Here is a 20,173-nt window from a genome sequence, read left to right on the forward strand (position 1 = left end):
GAAACTTATGCATAATGCTTATTACCACAAAACAGATCAAGTTTGAATTTGGTGGCGTCACTTTTACCGTTCTAGAGTTATGCCCCTTTACAAATGGAAAAATTGCTGAATTTTTATACGCCCGTTTACGGGATGTATTATGGTATACCGTTATCCGTCTGTCCGTCCGTCGTCAACATGTCCAATTAACCAATTTGCATAAAACTTTAGTGAATCGTTTATATCTATTGACGTGAGCTCCCTTTGGTTTTCCATAAATTTTAGATTTTACGTTTCCAAGTTATGGGGTTTTATTTATTAAAAAAAAGAAGGGTTTTTCCAGTTTTCAGACAATAACTCAAGAATGCTTTCACCAACTTGCAAGAAATTGTGGTGAATTGTTTATATCTATTGACATGAGCTCCCTTTCGATTTTTATATATTTTACATATTTCATTTCTGAGTTATTGGGTTTTATTCATTAAAAAAGGGGGGATTTTCCAGTTTTTGGACAATAACTCAAAAATGCTGTCAGCAATTCTCATGAAAACTTTGGTGAATTGTTTATATCTATTGATGTAAGCTCCCTTTACATTTTCATAAATTTCTAATATGACATTGAGAATTAATTGAACTTTAATTGTTTATAGTCTGACAACAGATTTACTAAGTATTGCGCAACAGCACAGTGTATTGCACAACAGCAAGAAATCTTTAATTGAATATAAATTCAATTCATATAACCAATTTTAAGTTCTTTGACTACATTTATTCAGAAACCTATAATATGTCAAATATTTAATACAATCCAGATTCAGACCTGTATCAAGCTTGAATATTGTGTCCATTTTTGCCCCAACTGTTCAGGGATGGATCTCTGCGGACGTATCCAGCTGCGCTCAGCGAATCAGTTTATTCATTTCCATTCTCTTACTTAAGTTTGCTTCAACCAAATGTTATGAAACTTATACACAATACTTATTACCACAAAACTAAGATCAAGTACAAACTTGGTTAGCGTCACTTTTACCATTCTTGAGTTATGTCCCTTTATAATATTATAAGTGTTATACTTTTCAAAATATTGTGCAGAATTTATCTTTGTTTCAAATAAAGAAATACTTGGCATGAGTAAAGTTTTATCCTGTCCAGTACTACAGTAAAAATTTCACATATCATTTCATTGCATATAAGATAATGACCATCACTGGAAGTTAACCAATCAAATTTTCACCCCTTTTTATACGACTGCAAAAAATTTTTTGGGATTGTATAATCGTATGATGTCGTCTTTGTCTGCGTCGTCGTCGTCCGAAGACACATTAGTTTCCGACAATAACTTTATTTTAAGTGAATGGATCTCTATGAAATTTTTTAAGAAGGTTCAATACCACAAAAGGAAGGTTGGGATTGATTTTGGGGATGATGGTCCCAACTGTTTAGGAATTAGGGGCCCAAAACAAGCATTTTTCTAGTTTCAGGATAATTAATAACTTGTGTATAACTATTTCGATTGCTCTGAAATTGTACCACAATGTTTAATACCACAAATAGAAGGTTGGGATTCATCTTAGGGGTTATGGGGCCAACAGTTTAGGAATTAAGGGCCAAAAAGGGGCCAAAAACAAGCATTTTTCTAGTTTCCAGACAATAACTTGTGTGTTAGTGTATGGATCTCTCTGACATTGTAACACAAGGTTCCATATCACAAAGGGAAGTCTTGGATTGAGTTTGGGGGTATTATTATTGCCCAAAACATGTAGGAATTAGGGGCCAAAAAGGGCCAAAAAGAAGCATTTTTCTAGTTTCCAGACAATAACTTGTGTTTAAGTGTATGGATCTCTCTGAACTACAAGGTTCCATACTACAAAGGAAAGGCTTGGATTGAGTAATGGGGTTACAAAAAGTTTGGGGGGGGGGGGGGTTCCAATTTTTTTAGGGGATTCATATTTTTTTTTTTTTAATTTTTGAAATTTCGAATTTTTGAAAATTTTCAAGAAGAAATCTTCCATTGCACAGTATTACGCAATAGATTTGAAAGATCTTTGACCACATTTATTTTGTGTCAGAAACCTATATTATGTCAAAAATTTGATCGCACTCCAAATTCAGACAGTATCAAGCTTGAATATTGTGTCCAAATTTGCCCAAACTGTTCAGGGTTTGACCTCTGCGGTCGTATCAGGCTGCGCTCAGCGAAGCATTTTATTTTCCTGTGTACCAGCTTTAGTAACCATGTAACCTCAAGTTTCCAAAATATTCTATAAAAACACCAAATGAAAAAACAGTGGTGCTTTGAAACACCCAAGATATATGTTTATGACTCAGAAATTTTTTACTGCAATGAAATGTAGGATTTATTTCCTACAACTGTCAAATTCAAGGGAATATTTTTTTCGACCCTTTTTAGCTCACCTGGCCCGAAGGGCCAAGTGAGCTTTTCTCATCACATGGCGTCCGTCGTCCGTCGTCAGCGTTAACTTTTTACATTTTGAACTTCTTCTAGAGAACCACTGAATGGAATGAAACCAAACATGGCATGAATGTTCCTTATGAGGTGCTGACCAAGTGTTGTTACTTTGTAGCGAATCCATCATCCAAGATGGCCGCCAGCGGGGGACTTAGTTTAACATAGGACCCTATGGGAAATACATACAAATGTCTTCTTTTAGAGAACCACTGAATGGAATGAAACCAAACATGGCATGAATGTTTCTTATGAGGTGCTGACCGAGTGTTGTTACTTTGAAGCCGATCCATAAACCAAGATGGCCGCCAGCGGGGGACTTAGTTTAACATAGGACCCTATGGGAAATACATACAAATGTCTTCTTTTAGAGAACCACTGAATGGAATGAAACCAAACATGGTATGAATGTTCCTTATGAGGTGCTGACCGAGTGTTGTTACTTTGAAGCCGATCCATAATCCAAGATGGCTGCCAGCGGGGGACTTAGTTTAACATGGGACCCTATGGGAAATACATACAAATGTCTTCTTTTAGAGAACCACTGAATGGAATGAAACCAAACATGGCATGAATGTTCCTTATGAGGTGCTGACCAAGTGTTGTTACTATGAAGCTGATCCATAATCCAAGATGGTCGCCAGCAGGGGACTTAGTTTAACATTGGACCCTATGGGAAATACATACAAATGTCTTCTTTTAGAGAACCATTGAATGGAATGAAACCAAACATGGCATGAATGTTCCTTATGAGGTGCTGACCAAGTGTTGTTACTATGAAGCCGATCCATAATCTAAGATGGCCGCCAGCAGAGGACTTAGTTTAACATAGGACCCTATGAGAAATACGTACAAATGTTTTCTTTTAGAGAACCATTGAATGGAATGAAACCAAACATGGCATGCATGTTCCTTTTGAGGTGCTGACCAAGTGTTGTTACTTTGAAGCTGATCCTTCATCCATGATGGCTGCCAGATGGGGACAATGTTTAACAAAGGACCCTATGGACAATACATACAAATGTCTTCTTTTAGAGAACCACATACTGAATGGATTGAAACCAAACATGGCATGAATGTTCCTTATGAGGTGCTGACTAAGTTTTGTTACTATGAAGCCGATCCATAATCTAAGATGGCCGCCAGCAGAGGACTTAGTTTAACATAGGACCCTATGAGAAATACGTACAAATGTTTTCTTTTAGAGAACCATTGAATGGAATGAAACCAAACATGGCATGCATGTTCCTTTTGAGGTGCTGACCAAGTGTTGTTACTTTGAAGCTGATCCTTCATCCATGATGGCTGCCAGATGGGGACAATGTTTAACAAAGGACCCTATGGACAATACATACAAATGTCTTCTTTTAGAGAACCACATACTGAATGGATTGAAACCAAACATGGCATGAATGTTCCTTATGAGGTGCTGACCAAGTGTTGTTACTATGAAGCTGATCCATAATCCAAGATGGCCGCCAGCAGGGGACTTAGTTTAACATTGGACCCTATGGGAAATACATACAAATGTCTTCTTTTAGAGAACCATTGAATGGAATGAAACCAAACATGGCATGAATGTTCCTTATGAGGTGCTGACCAAGTGTTGTTACTATGAAGCCGATCCATAATCTAAGATGGCCGCCAGCAGAGGACTTAGTTTAACATAGGACCCTATGAGAAATACGTACAAATGTTTTCTTTTAGAGAACCATTGAATGGAATGAAACCAAACATGGCATGCATGTTCCTTTTGAGGTGCTGACCAAGTGTTGTTACTTTGAAGCTGATCCTTCATCCATGATGGCTGCCAGATGGGGACAATGTTTAACAAAGGACCCTATGGACAATACATACAAATGTCTTCTTTTAGAGAACCACATACTGAATGGATTGAAACCAAACATGGCATGAATGTTCCTTATGAGGTGCTGACTAAGTTTTGTTACTTTGAAGCTGATCCTTCATCCATGATGGCCGCCAATGGGGGGACTTCCTTTAACATAAGACCCTATGGGAAATACATACAAATGCTTCTTCTAGAGGTGCACTGAATGGAATGAAACCAAAACATGGCATAAATGTTTCTTATGAGGTGCTGATTAAGTGTTGCTACTTTGTTGCCAATTTACTGTTCAAGATGGCCACCAGGATTTTTTATTAAATTACAGGACCAATATTAAACCAAATTTGGCCTCACTCATTATTAGGGTATCTGTTATGATTTAAATCTATTTTTACATGATTTCCAAAACCAAAGTAGAATCAGGTGAGCGACACAGGCTCTTGAGAGCCTCTAGTTTTGTATGCAACCGGATGTGACGTACTATGGTTTGGTGGTATTTCACCTTATATGCAGGTGGGGGCATCATCTGTGTCCCATGGACACGTTCCCCTTTTTTTTTCTTCTAAAATGTAATTTTTTTATTTCAGGTCTGTGTAGTTGAGGATGTTTTTTATGTTCAGATGTGTATTCGGAATAGGCAGCTACCACAGTTGACAGAGGGAGAAATCCTGAGAACTATTCAAGTGTATAATGTATATAATGTTAACCTTACTGAAGAACAATTTTGTACGGTCATTATTATTGTTTTAAAAAACAATAGTAATACACTTCGTCCAGTCAGGACAAAAATAAAGCTTTTTAAACAGTCTTATTCATTTTATATTGCTATCTGAAAATTGTGGTTGAATTTATACTATACTTCCTGTTTTGCTAGTAACTTAAACAATGTCTATATCTTAAAACCAATTGTATAGACTCCTGTTGGTTATAAAGGTCTGTACATATTTATACCACTTTGGCTGACTCAGCTTTTGGTTCCGAGTATCCCTGAAGAAAACGAATCCAGAAATTTAAATTGAATGCATAAAATCTTACATCTGACTTTGATTTGATACTGTTGCTGGTTTTATAGTATTAAGTTTACAACAATAACAGTTACAACGAAATGTAGGCCAAGTTTGACTCTGATCAAGCATGAAATTTTAAAAGATATTCAAACATTGGAAAATCCATCAGGTATTTTAATATAGATGATAGCTTGAATGTGGTCATGAGATATATTGGGGACAGAAAAAATATAAGGAAGTTTCATTATCAAAAAATTTTGTCCTAAAATACAAAAGTCTTCTCTGTATAGTAATTTGGATGAATTAAAATGATAGTTAAAGAGTTTAATGTAAAACTTTGCATGTTAATTTCTAATAAAGATTTAGTGTTCATCTGAAGATAAAATATGAAAGTTCAAAAGACCTTAAAAAGCCATTACTTGTAAGATTACGGATTTATGGTGGAAGAAGACTTTAAAGTCTTCTGAAATCCTATACTGCCGGCTGTGAAATCATTGAACCGTCACCAGGAGTGTTGCCGTATCCCTGAAGAAAACGAATCCAGAAATTTAAATTGAATGCATAAAATCTTACATCTGACTTTGATTTGATACTGTTGCTGGTTTTATAGTATTAAGTTTACAACAATAACAGTTACAACGAAATGTAGGCCAAGTTTGACTCTGATCAAGCATGAAATTTTAAAAGATATTCAAACATTGGAAAATCCATCAGGTATTTTAATATAGATGATAGCTTGAATGTGGTCATGAGATATATTGGGGACAGAAAAAATATAAGGAAGTTTCATTATCAAAAAATTTTGTCCTAAAATACAAAAGTCTTCTCTGTATAGTAATTTGGATGAATTAAAATGATAGTTAAAGAGTTTAATGTAAAACTTTGCATGTTAATTTCTAATAAAGATTTAGTGTTCATCTGAAGATAAAATATGAAAGTTCAAAAGACCTTGAAAGCCATTACTTCCTTTCTGTGCTTTACAATTTCATAACTTCCGTGCCATATCTTGACACCGATGTTTACACATGATCGGTTTCAAGTTTGTAAAATAGCATCTGCATCATTTTATAAAACAAATGTACAGCTAGGCTTGAAAAAACAATCACTATCGTTAGTGTTATAATTTCTCGTGTTTTAATGTTTTAATATCTACCTTTTTATTTATGTTAATTATTAGATTTCATCTCATCTTACATGTACGTTATTTATTTACTTGTAACCAGATGCTTTTAAATGAGATTTGGTAGTACGCATGCGTTAATTTAATTATAATCCGAAACTAGCTCGAATGATCAGATGATTCAGCGCCCTCCATCCACTGCCGTTTCTCGTTGGAATAATCGGAACAAAACAACTGGATTATTCGGGTTAATCCAAACCATGTTGGTTACGTATCTGCGCATGTGCACAAATGGGAAATTTAATTATGCATCCGAAAGTTTCAAAATAATGATAAACAGAATTTTCATTAATTCATACAGAAATGCATCTTATTTTAATTTCAAGTATCTACATGGAGAGTACGACTTCACCTCAATGATGCTTGACAAAAATAGACGGATTTAGTTGTTCCGTCTGGTGCTTTACACTTCAAACAATGCACAGTCAGTTGACAGAAATATCAATGTACGAACTAATGTCAGTTGACGGAATCCATTTCGAAAGTACGTAGTTTTCATGTCAGTCATTGTCGGAATGTCCCCAATGCTTACCTTTATTGCCTGACGTTACGTTTCAAAGTTTTAAGTGATCAAAAACGGGATTTAACAAATAAATAGTCCAACTTTTTACCGTTATTCGTCATGAAGGTACCCCCATTACGACCCTCGAGTACGGAACCAGTAATTTGTTGCTGTCAATCGTATTATTTTTCATGAAACATTTCACAAAATGACCGTTTGACGCCTGACGGAAACGGGCATTCCTACCCTCGTACTTTCATTTTCTGTATGAGCTTTTCAAAATAAACTATAATTAACATTTTTGAGATACAAAAATGAATAAATGTTTCTAATTTTCTATCATGAAATACATATTTTTCAAATCAATACATTACTTTTGAATATTTTTGAATAAATGTAGTAATAATTACACTCTACTTAAATGTATTTATATTTTATATAAACAATACTAGGACAATACTCATATACAATACTTATACATTTTACATATACGAGTATTGTTGACAATACTGGTATACGAGTATTGTGGTCGCCAAGTTCAGTTGAAACGGGCATTCCTACCCTCGTACTTTCATTTTCTGTATAAGCTTTTCAAAATAAACTATAATTAACATTTTTGAGATACAAAAATGGATAAATGTTTATAATTTTCTATCATGAAATACATATTTTTCAAATCAATACATTACTTTTGAATATTTTTGAATAAATGCAGTAATAATTACACTCTACTTAATTGTATTTATATTTTATATAAACAATACTAGGACAATACTCGTATACAATACTTATATATTTTATATACGAGTATTGTGGTCGCCAAGTTCAGTTGATCCATCACTTATTTGCTGCTGTTAATCATATTTGTTTTTCATCTAAAACAAATCTGCATTGGATATAATTAGCATTTTTCAATATATGTTTATAATGAAAAAACAAGTAACTGTGAACAACTATAACAATTCATAATTAACTGATTGATGTTGGTGTTATACCCTACTTTAAGCACACTTGACTAAAATCAGGGTGGTCAGTTTTTATACGACCGCAAATAAATTTTTGTGGTCGTATATTGGTATGACGTTGGCGTCGTCGTCGTCGTCGTCGTCTGGCGTCGTCCGGCGTCGTCCGAAGACACATTGGTTTTCGCACTCTAACTTTAGTTTAAGTAAATGGATCTCTATGAAATTTTACCACAAGGTTCAATACCACAAAAGGAAGGTTGGGATTGATTTTGGGGGTTATGGTACCAACTGTAAAGGAATTAGGGGCCAAAAATAAGCATTTTTGTAACTTCCAGACATAACTTGTGTGTTAGTGTATGGATATCTCTGACATTGTACCACAAGGTTCCATATCACACAGGGAATGCTGGGATTGATCTTAGGGGTTATTGCCTCAAAATTTTAGGAATTAGGGGCCAAAAAAGGGGCAAAAAACAAGCATTTTTCTAGTTTCATGACAATAACTTGTGTGTAAGTGTTTGGATATTTCTGAAATTGTACTACAAGGTTCCATATCACAAAGGGAAAGCTGGAATTGAGTTTGGGGGTAATTGCCCGAAACGTTTAGGAATTGGGGGGGCCAAAAAGGGGCAAAAAAACACATTTTTATAGTTTCCAGACAATAACTTGTGTTCAAGTGTATGGATCTCTCTGAAATGGTACTGCAAGGTACCATACCACAAAGGGAAGGCTTGGATTGAGTTTTGGGGTGATGAATCATAAGGGGGTTCAAAAAATTTGGGGGGGGGGGGGGGATATTTTTTTTTTCTTTTAAAATTTTCCATTTTAAGTTGGTTATTTCTGATTTATATTTAAAAGCAAATAATAATGATATGGTAGGAGATACACACCAAACAGGATGTGTAAATTATTATATAATAAGTATTGTGCAATAGCAAGAAATTTTCAATTGCACAGTATTGCACAATAGCAAGAAATCTTCAATTGCACAGTATTGCGCAATAGCAAGAAATCTTCAATTGCACAGTATTGAGCAATAGCAAAAAATATCCAATAGCACAATATTGTGCAATAGCAAGAAATTGTCAATTGTGCAGTATTGCGCAATAGCAAGAAATATTCAATTGCACAGTATTGTGCAAAAGAAGATACTTTGTATAAATTGCTTATTTCTTGACCAATTTCAATGGGGTTTTATTCTTGAATTCTTGGGGTTCTTTAATATGCTGAATCATACCGTGAATTAAGTTTTTGGATTTTGGGCCCCGTTTTTAAATTGGTCCACATTGAGGTCCAAAGGGTCCAAAATTAAACTTTGTTTGATTTCATCAAAAATTGAATTATTGGGGTTCTTTGATATGCCGAATCTAACCGTGTATTTAGATTCTTAATTTTTGGTTCCGTTTTCAAATTGGTCTACATTAAGGTCCAAAGGGTCCAAAATTAAACTAAGTTTGATTTTAACAAAAATTGAATTCTTAGGGTTCTTTGATATGCTGAATCTAAACATGTATTTAGATTTTTGATTATGGGCCCAGTTTTCAAGTTGGTCCAAATCGGGGTCCAAAATTAAACTTTGTTTGATTTCAACAAAAATTGAATATATGGGGTTCTTTGATTTGCTGAATCTAACCATGTATTTAGATTTTTGATTTTTGGGCCCCGTTATCAACTTTGTCCACATTGAGGTCAAAAGGGTCCAAAATTAAACTTTGTTTGATTTCATCAAAAATTGAATTCTTGGGGTTCTTTGATATGCTGAATCTAACCATATATTTAGATTTTGGATATTGGACCATAATAGGTGAATGTCCAATTTAAAATTTTTAAGTTCTTAGACCACATTCATTCTGTGTCAGAAACCTATGCTGTGTCAAATATTTAATCACAATCCAAATGCAAAGCTGTATCAAGCTTGAATGTTGTGTCCATACTTGCCCCAACTGTTCAGGGTTCGACCTCTGCGGTCGTATCAAGCTGCGCCCTGCGGAGCATTTTATTTTTTATAGGAAGGAGTTCGGAATACCCAAAGTGAACTATCTACCTTTGACAGAAAAAACTTCCAAGTGAAACCTAATCAATTACTGGTATAATTGCTTGCATCAAGTTGACCATGTTGAGACAAATGTATGGAATTATAGAAAATTTAATTTTAATCAACAGCATTTTTAGATTTTTATGTTTAGTATAGTCAGTTTTGGTTGAGACATGATAATTATTAAAGAATATTAATTTTGGAAGAAAACAATACTCAAAAGCAATAATGGGACAGACAGGCTGGGTTGGTGTTGGCTGCTTTCATGGTAATTCAAGTTACCTTTTATGCATCTTCTTCCACATCAGAGCTATCAGCTCTTTGATTGAAGTCAAAGGAGTAAGTCAGTAACAGACTTGAAATTCATGGAAACACAAAGTTGAAATCATAGCACCATTTAGAAAGAATATTTTTATATATTACATTGGTTGCAATAAAGCACTGTGATTTCCCAATAAAATAACAACCGTTAATTTCACACGTGAAATAAATCTGATAATTTCTCTCCCCTGATATCATACAACAATAGGTGATGTCAAGACATTGTTGATGACATTGCATCGAAACAATTGGGAATGTGTAGAAAAAGATATAGTTCCTTGTATGTTATTCTTTATTATACGACCGCAAACAATTTTACGGTCGTATATTGGTATCACGTCATCGTCGTCGTCAGCGTCGTCCGAAGACATTTGGTTTCTGGACAATAACTTTAGTAAGTGTAAATAGAAATCTATTGAATTTAAACACAAGGTTTATAACCACAAAAAGGAGGTTGGGATTGATTTTGGGGGTTATAGTCATAACAGTCAAGGAATTAGGTGCCAAAAAAGGGCCCAAATAAGCATTTTTCTAGTTTCCAGACAATAACTTGTGGAATGGTGTATGGATCTCTCTGAAATTATACCACAAGTTTCCATACCACAAAGGGGGTTATGGCTCAAACCGTTTAGGAATTAGGGGCAAAAAAGGGGGAACAACAAGGTTTCCTGGTTAATGGACAATTAAAAAAAAGTACAATGTTATGTTTGGATTACCACCCTTACACTGCTTTTAAATTATGTATAAAGAAATGTTGTATTGTTTTGAGGTGATGAGCTGTCAATTTATTTTTAGAAGTTACTATTTAAAATGCTGATGAAGGAATATTAATTTTAGACGTGATTATGTATGTCATTTTCTATTTTAAGACGGTAATTATGGTTGCAAACTCCATTGGAAATTTGAATTGAGATTATGACCATATCTTGAGGGAAAGAATTTTATATTCTGGGAAAAAAGGGGGGGGGGACAATTTTTTCTCATTTCAGATTTCATAAATTAAAAAGAAAATTTCTTCAAATATTTTTTTTTTGCAGGGGGGTAAGAAACCTATTATATGTCAAATATTTAATAACAATCCAAATTCAGACCTGTATCAAGCGCGAATATTGTGTCCATTTTCGCCCCAACTGTTCAGTGTTGGACCTCTGCGGTCGTATCCAGCTGCACTCGGCGAAGCTATTTATTTCCAGTTAAAAGCACATTGTCAATGTGAAGAATAACTAATCGAAGAATTCAAATGTCGAAAAATATTCAACTTGTGGTGGAACAACACTGATTATTAACTCATGTGCTACACTCATTCTTGAATGAACGTGAAGTTCGGTCACTACTGACATTAATTAGTTGAATATTTTTCTATAATTGAATTCTTCGATTAGTTATTCTATAACTATTAAATTAACATGAAAGTTAATTGTTTTGTGTTAGTTTAGATATGATAACTAAATACCCAGACTTGATAAAATATTTTGTAAGCAAATCTTGAGTATTTCTGAATAGTTTATAATTTCAAAGAGATGGTAGCAGACTCTGATCAAAATGATTTTTTCACAGTGATTTATGCCTTGAGTTATTAAATATTTTTTTGTCAAAGTATTTTTTAGTTGAAATCTAAAAAAAATTACAAATGTTTGGGTTGAAAATTATAAGAATTAAAAGTCGATCAGGCTTCATTTCAGCTTGTGACTTTCATAAGGAATACTCGGAGCGAAAAGCTGAGGAAGCATAAGTGGGATAAAAAAAACGTACAGAACTTAATGGTAAAAACAGCCTATAAAAGTCTTCATCTGAAAATTGATTTTATAAGTAATTATAAGGATTATAAGTCTTTCAAACTTTATACCATTTGTAAGTAAATCGACCTATTTTACACACTAATAACCTCTTGAAAAATGTTTTTAATCCTTTATTAACCAATCAAGTACTAGTATGAGAATTGTTCTTAAAAATGTTTGTTCCCCAGAAATATTTTCAGGAGCATAATGTCATCCATCTATCTGCTCGTCTGACTGTGGGGCCGCAACAAAAAGTTACTGGATAGTAACTTTAGTTTCAAGTGCTTAATGGAAGGAAAGAAGTATCTTAATTTTGGCTTCAATAGGGCAAAATTGAAGGTCACTATACTGAGATTTTAAATTGGTTTTTGGTGTAATGGAGTTTCTTTGTTGGTTTAAAATGTACTTTTATATAAAGAAGGAGAAAACCCAAATAATTTTCAGGTCAAAGATCAAGGTATAGCTGCTAACATTGACAGAAGAATTGTTAGATGGAATGGGTTCTACCTGGTGATGACTTGAGGTACACTTGTTAGACTTATAACTTGCTAAGCTACAAATTGATAGTAAGGAAGCGAAAAATCTTTTCCATTTTTTTGGTTAGTTCATCAAAGGTCAAGGTCACATTTGCTTAAAATATCCGTACAGTTTTAAAAGAATTCCCTTCTTCCTATAATATAAAGAATAAAGGCAATTTTTCCAGACTGACTTCATCATGTCATATACCAGGAAGTCTGCCAGGACAAGATATGTTTTAAGCTGTGAAGAATTAAGACTGAAAATCAAAAAGTCCTTTATATTTATCAGTAAATTCCCCATACATGCAACATAGTTATATATGTATTCTTTTATGTGTCATACATTCATTCACATATTCTATATCTTTTTACCTGAGAATGAATTAATTGGTCAGTACATATTAGAAGAAATGATATACAAGTTACGGAAAAGGTAAATGTTTTCTTTTTGTCACTCGAACCATCATATATTTCACTCTTGAAATACAAGATGCTTTCTCTAAACAAATGTAAGGTCCAGGAAGCATCAGTTAACAATGCCATCAATATACCTGGTTGTTTGAAAGACTTTATTGAATTGTACTGTTGTGAAATCATTTCCACTTTATTTTATTCTTTTATTGACATATTATTAATTCACTTGATTGCAGTTCGAAACCAAGAAAAATGTTTGTTTTCTGTCTTGGAATATTGCACAAAAATTTATTTGGCCAGTGTACATGATCGTGTTTTACTGTTAAGCTCATGCCATTCCTGAACAAAATCTACATTTTATAATAAGCAGTAAATATTCATATTTCATAAAGACGTGATATCTATCTAAGCATATTAAGCTTACGTCCAGAAACAACATGAAGGACCGTTCCTCAGGACAGTATTATTGACTTGCCTAGGTAAAATGTTGCAAAATGTGAAACAAAGGTATGCTAATCAAGCAGTGATGATTACGTAACTATTTGTATTTCATTAGATAAAAAGAGAAAAGATAATTTATTTCTCGTATACAAATGTCTCATGTTCTTAAGTTTTTGTTTGTGATATATCCATTGTCATTGACATCATTTCTACTTAATGAATGCGCAAAGAAAGAATTTTAAGATTGTTAAGATCTATGATCTTTTTAGTTACTATGAATTATCAAGGATTTGTACAAATAGTAAACAAATCCTTGGAATTGTATATCTATGGGGTTTGGTCGATATAATCCTTGTAAGGCCACATACAGGGTTCACCTAACCTTGACCTTGTTTAATTTTGAATTCACCAATCGAAAGGTTTCACTATTAGGTTATTTTTCTAGTTACTTTTAGTAATTGGTCAACAGTTTTTATATAATCAGTGTAAGGTTAACATATGCATTAAACCTTGATATAATTTTATATTTTGGTCCACGGTTTACCGGACCTTGAACTCATTGTCATTCATTGTTCATTGGTTATAATAAAATAAAAAGAGGTTTCTTCTACGCGAAGAGAGACCTTCACCTCAAAGATTTTTATATGTTCAGTTTAGCAAGCAGACATTGATAGGTGTATATCTCTCCATCTGACTTTGACCACATTTTGTGGTTCCTTAATCGGTGTTAAGTTTTGATGACTATAGGTCCTTTTCTTATTTACTAAGTCGTTTATAAGTTTCCGTTTTTTTGTATTTAAATTTGAAATTAAAGTAATAGATGAACTAAAATAATGTGAAAAACTAAAGCATTATGCTCAATTTTGTCGGAGCATGTAGTTGCCCCCAGTTTTTTCCCTTTTGAACTTACTAAATTTTCAGCTTTCTGGCAAGGTTTTGGAATCCAGTGATGAATTATCGCATAGTATCATATTCCAAGTTAAAGACAAATACATAATACCTCAATAAATGAGTACTTGTTGATCATTTGTGGGTTCCGCCTTAGCAACACAGAGCGATGAACATGAAATGGATATCAAATCAGCAAAAAGACAGCATAAAATAAAGATGAATTTAAAAAGAGGACTGAAATTGAACACAAAAAGGGAACTAATTTTGACTACCACATGAAAAATATTGAGAATTGGGTATATTAAGAATAAGGAAAGGCCCAAATGATCATTATTTTTAACAACTGCTGCTGCTGCAGGGGTGTGTTTCATGCCAGGGGAGTGTTGTTATAAAAAGGACAAAGAACTGGACTTTCCTTCATTCTACTGGTTATAAAATTTACATAAGTGTCCTTCCAACCAACGTCGGGTCAGTCTAAAGATCAAATGGTGGTGTGACTCTGATGTGGATACTAAACAATTCCAAAGATTTGTTAGAGTACATATAATCTAAATCCCTCTCGTCGTACAATAATATCAACACATTTGTTTTTTATACCCTTTGCGCTAGCATTCCTCTTTCTAAATACAGACTGAAAGAATAAACCCACGTTTGTTTTATGATAAAAAATCGCCAACGTAAATACAAATATCTGGTTAATCATTTATGGGTTCTGTATTAAAGAAAGTCCCCACAAACAAACAAATCAGTGAAACCGGGTCCAGTTTGTATACCTCGGGGGTTCTCCCTTATACGATCAATCTTGCTTGCATTGATAGTTACAAGTGATTGCAAGTGCAATGAAAAATCAGTTTAGATATGCTGTGACGGTTGGGTAAACTTGATGTATGGACAGGCAGTAAACAACGTCTATTTCGTTTGATTGTGTAATCTCAACTCAATATAATAACGTATTGCATAATAATAGCACAACGTTTACAAAATATAGTGACGTTAGCAATGGTAAAATGAAAAAGGCGTTAACGTTTGACGTAAATTAAACTGTCTATCATTGAAATCATCGACATATGCAGCCAGTCGATTTTCTTGGAAATAGTTCATTACATTTGGAGTAAGTTTTATATTAAGTTTAAAAAGCTTCTTTACATTGAAGAATTGTTAGAGTAAATATATTTGACAGTAATTCCTGGGAGTAATATTCGCCTGTTCAAATAAGTGCTTTGGTATTGCTTAGTTGAGGTTCAAGTGTATTCAAAAATTAATTTTGAATTTTAAATTAAGTCATTTGAAATTCGTTAGGTTTGATGTTTGAAAAGTGGTCGTTTTGTAAGTTGGTGAAAAGTTGACAAGATATATTAATCTTGATTAAACTGATTGTTCTTTAAGTTTAAATTCAAATTAGGACCAACTTGCTTTATTACTAAGGTTTACCATTGAAATTTTGGAATATTTCATATTAATGTATAACTCCAGATTCCTATCAGATTTAAAATATCTAAAATTATCTGCACTTACCAAGGCGTAGAAAAACTTAAGGCCTGTTGGCACAAATTGTCTCAAATGTGCAGTTTTACTCCTTCGTGCGTTATGCTCAACGTACTTTTCTCTCTGCACTTTTAAAGGGTATGCGCTGGTTAAGATTTGGATTGAGGAACAGCAGTATCAAATCTGCCAGTTCTGTCAATATAATTTGCCACTGCTCGTAGTTTGGCTTTCGTCTCTTTGATGTTCTCGCCTTCTAGTCTGATTAGTATGGTAGTTAAATTCAGGTTTCGGATCCCGGCCTCTTTGGATATTTGATGGAACATATCTTCTCGTTCGTTGTCATAGCAAGGACACTCCAGGAGGAAGTGGTGAGGTGTTTCAGGTGCTCCACAGTTGCATGACTCTATGGCGTTGGTTTGGCCTACTAGGTTCTAGTAGTAGTTTAGTTCTGTGTAGCCAGTTCTTAGTTGGGCGAATATGCTGAAATGTCTTTTAGATGGGAAATCATACAGAATTGTGTATTTTGTAGTTGGTATCTTTTCGTATAGGTCCCTGCCTCTCTCAGATAATTCCCATCTCCTTTGCCATTTTTCTTCTGTGCTTTTATAGGCTGCTTGTTTGACTTCCTGAAGTGTTATTCTCCGGTGGAAGTACTTTTGCTTCCTGTGCTGCTGTTTTGCTAGGATGTCAGCCTCGTCATTGCCGTTAATATTGGCATGTCCTGGTATCCATGAAACTATTACACTTAGACCTTTTTGCCTAAGATGTTCTTTGTTTTCTTTATTTCTCTTATTACGGAAATGTACCTGTTTGGGGCCCAGTTTAGTGTTAGAAGTCCCACAGCGCGCGCTTTGACTGTCAGAGAAAATTTTGATTATCTGTTTGGCGTTGTACATGTTTTCTGTAATGCAGTATTCAAGGACCATGATAATTGCTATTAGTTCTGCAGCAGGATGGATCCTCTTTGTGCCACAGGTCTATGTAGTCTTTCAGCAGGTTTGATGTGCTCGGCATAGATAATTGCTCCTGCTCCACAAGGTCCTGGATTCCCTAAGCATGATCCATCTGTGAATGATATTGCTTGTTCTTGTGTGCAATCTCCCATGAGTTGTTTAATGGTTTCCTAGCAAAGGTCTTGATGCTCATTTGTCCTCGATTTTGAGTTGCCTAATCGACTCCAGTATGATGGTCTAGATTGGGTCATTTGAGTTTCGCCCAGTCTGTAGGTAAACTCAGATTCTATGAGGTTGATGTTAATCTTTGTCTGTTTGTCCATTTCTGCTGCTTGGCTTAATGCTTTGCCCATTGGTGCTGGGTATTTGTCATAGGTATCCTGATCTTCATACCTCACAAGTTGCTGTTTGATGGGTTCCTGTAAAGATTTGGATTTAACCTTTGCTATCTCTTTATGGCTATTTGTTCCAGCCTTAGGTCTATCGGAATTACTCCTGTTTCGACTTCAAATGCTTCTATGCCAGATGTTGTAGGCATATCCATGCGTAGAATTAATGCTTTTCTCTGTACTCTATCAAGTTTTTGCAGGTCTTTGCCATGCTGGGCTACAGTATTCCATTCCTGAAATTGGTTAGAATAGCCGGACGAACATTTAATTAAAAATGGACAAAAGGTTAGATATAAACCAAATCGAAATATAAAACGAAAGCACCATGACATAAAGAAAAGAAAGGAATGGAAACCTTTGCTTTAAAACATTACACGTTATACTGAATATTGAGCGACATTAATAACCACTGACAACTATTCTTAAGAGGGCAAAACGCTTTTACTCAACTAACGACACCTGTTGCGCTCCTACAAAAAATAATAATAAAAAAAAACCAAATGAATCTTAAATAAAAACACGGAAGAACCTGAGTGGTCAGAACAGTTTGCACTTCTAACTCCATTTAATTGTCAGCCATCATGGTGTGCATGACGTCATAAATTTGTTGCTTATACATAAATGTGGAAAGGAAGTCGTAATTGAAGTCAAAACAAAAGAAACACATCTATGTTAATCTGTGTCGCTCATATTCAGTACAAGTTTTAACAATTCATGATGACGAACTAGACGGTGAATAAAAGAGCAAAGTTTCAGTTAGTTCCAGTTAGAAAAAAACTGAGAGGAATGTCAAACTGACATTACAAATATGTTACATATGTTTCTTTAAAGAAAACATAATCAAAGCCAGAAATTCAAATGTATGTCTTGATATGGCTCACAAGATTGACTGCAAATGCTTCAATGATAAGGTATATTCAACCGGCGTTGTCAATCAGATGTAGATTCTTAAAATTCTAAAGATTTACTCCAAAATCTGCAATCACAATATCTAAACTAACTTTTACTGTAATATCAAAACATTTGATTTTTTTCTCTTTTCACTAATATTCCCCATGCTCAATTGAAAGATCGACTACATCGTTTCATTACACAAAAATGGGAAACGTGGATCCAAATTCCTTGTTTTGTGTTATGAAAAATCTTAATCTTTGAAGAACCGCACCGATTCCCACAACTGATGTACCGTAGTTATATAGTCAAAATGCTGGCCATTTTAATTGACAACATATTTGATTAGTTGGTGAAATAATATTTGAGCAGACAGTCGGTATTCTAATGTGAACTGATTGTGTACCACTACTGTTCGACTTTGTTCTCACATGAAGCAGAATTCAAACAGAACCTTCTCCAAGACAAAAAGAAAAAGTATCTTGCAAAGTTCCCCATTTTCAGATATATTTATGATGCTCTTTCAACGAATAACCCATATTTCAGTTAGTGCTCACATCTCATAAATCCCAGTGAACTTAGGATTAAGTATACAATCGAAAGTAGAAGGCCTGTTTCATATCTAGATAATTTCCTCGATATTGACACAGATGGACGACTTTAAACTAGAATCTATGACATACGTGATGATTTCAACTTTTGAATTGTCAACTTCCAATTTCTAAGCAGTAACATACCGTACTATGTGCACCAACGTATGACGTTAACTTATCTCAGTTAAAAAGTTACGCTCCTGCATCTACACTGTACGGATTTCATTAACAGGATTTTCATAACACGAAACCGAGTTATGAGGAAAAACGACTGAAATCGACACTGCATAAGTTTTACGATCACCACCACGAATTGGTTGAGGACTGATGCTATTTTTTGATGTCTCAACGTAGCAGCGACATGTTTTCGCGGTCTTAGGAGAAGAAGGGCGAAAGATACCAAAGGGATATTCAAATTCATAAGTCGAAAACAAACTGATAATGCCATGGCTAAAAACGAAAACAATACATGTAGTACACAAAACATAACTTTTAGATACCAGTATAGTCGTCTGATCTGTAATTTAACCGATTATGTCATATTTCTGATTGTGACATTTCGACTGAGTGTAAATTCGCAAAAAGGGTGATGCACGCATTGCAGGAAACGCTTGCTCTGTCGGCGCATGTTTATGCGGTCCCCTCAGTGTTTGTCTGCTTTCATGATTTGTCTCTTTTTAATCGAGTAACGAGATGTAAACATGAATAAACTACGGTCTCAGCGAGGAATTATATTTAAGAGCTGTATGCTTACCTCAATTATTATATCAAACGCATTAAACGCAGATATTTACAAAAAATGGTTGGTATCGTGCAATTAAATATGCATATTCAGCCTCTGAAGTGTTTGCATACATTTGATTAATAAATAATCAAACCCATATTATTTGAACTAGATAGAAAATGTAATTGATAATGATTATTTGACACACACAACTTCTGATTTATCCATTTGAATATGGATTCACAATAAAAAAATCGTGTAAACTTTAAACTCTCCAGATTCGCTTGAAGTAAAGTTTCCAGCCACTATCATTATTGGAATTATAATTTAAAGTTGATTTAAGAAAATCTTTCGAACAAAGAATTCAATACTTTGGATTTATATTCGATATCAATTTGCTGTATATGCAATGCAACAGCCTTGGTCTCCTTAAAGAGTACTATCAAAGGTCTATCCATGGTTTTTCCAATTTTGAATGATTTTCTACAGGCAAATTCATTGTTTGTTGATGAAACTCAAACTTAAGTCTTTGATCTATTTTTTACCATTACATTAAAATTACATCGTTACAAACATACAATGATTATATTTATATATATATTCAAATGACTTTTTAATCTGAACAATTTGGTTCGAGATGTTAAATCAAAGAGTCATTTTGGTAGTAGGTTCAATGCAAATGTCCGTCATAAGGCTATCGTTGTGTGGGAAAACCGTCAAGACCATCATTATCCGGTTACTCTATGGTAAATGTATATACGATATGATAATACCACTTCTTTTGACCCATTGAA

The 20,173-nt window shown here is 34.2% G+C and overlaps 1 protein-coding gene and 1 long non-coding RNA gene across 2 annotated transcripts in view; both read left to right on the forward strand.

Annotated features, from left to right (window-relative positions):
• Nucleotides 1-5,103, forward strand: part of LOC127738300 (DNA-directed RNA polymerase II subunit RPB7) — a 43,910-nt gene extending 38,807 nt beyond the window's left edge. The window contains exon 8 of the mRNA XM_052249503.1: nucleotides 4,880-5,103. Within this exon, the coding sequence (XP_052105463.1) occupies nucleotides 4,880-4,893 (14 nt within the window). The 3' untranslated portion in view covers nucleotides 4,894-5,103. The remainder of the gene's footprint in view (nucleotides 1-4,879) is intronic.
• LOC127738302 (uncharacterized) lies at nucleotides 1,934-4,749 on the forward strand. Its single transcript, XR_007999985.1, has 2 exons — nucleotides 1,934-3,034; nucleotides 3,873-4,749. It is a non-coding gene; the product is annotated as an uncharacterized LOC127738302 (long non-coding RNA).
• Nucleotides 5,104-20,173: the final 15,070 nt, after the last annotated feature.

Source organism: Mytilus californianus, unplaced genomic scaffold (genome assembly GCF_021869535.1).
Source record: "Mytilus californianus isolate M0D057914Y unplaced genomic scaffold, xbMytCali1.0.p SCAF_4, whole genome shotgun sequence".
Taxonomy (NCBI): domain Eukaryota; kingdom Metazoa; phylum Mollusca; class Bivalvia; order Mytilida; family Mytilidae; genus Mytilus; species Mytilus californianus.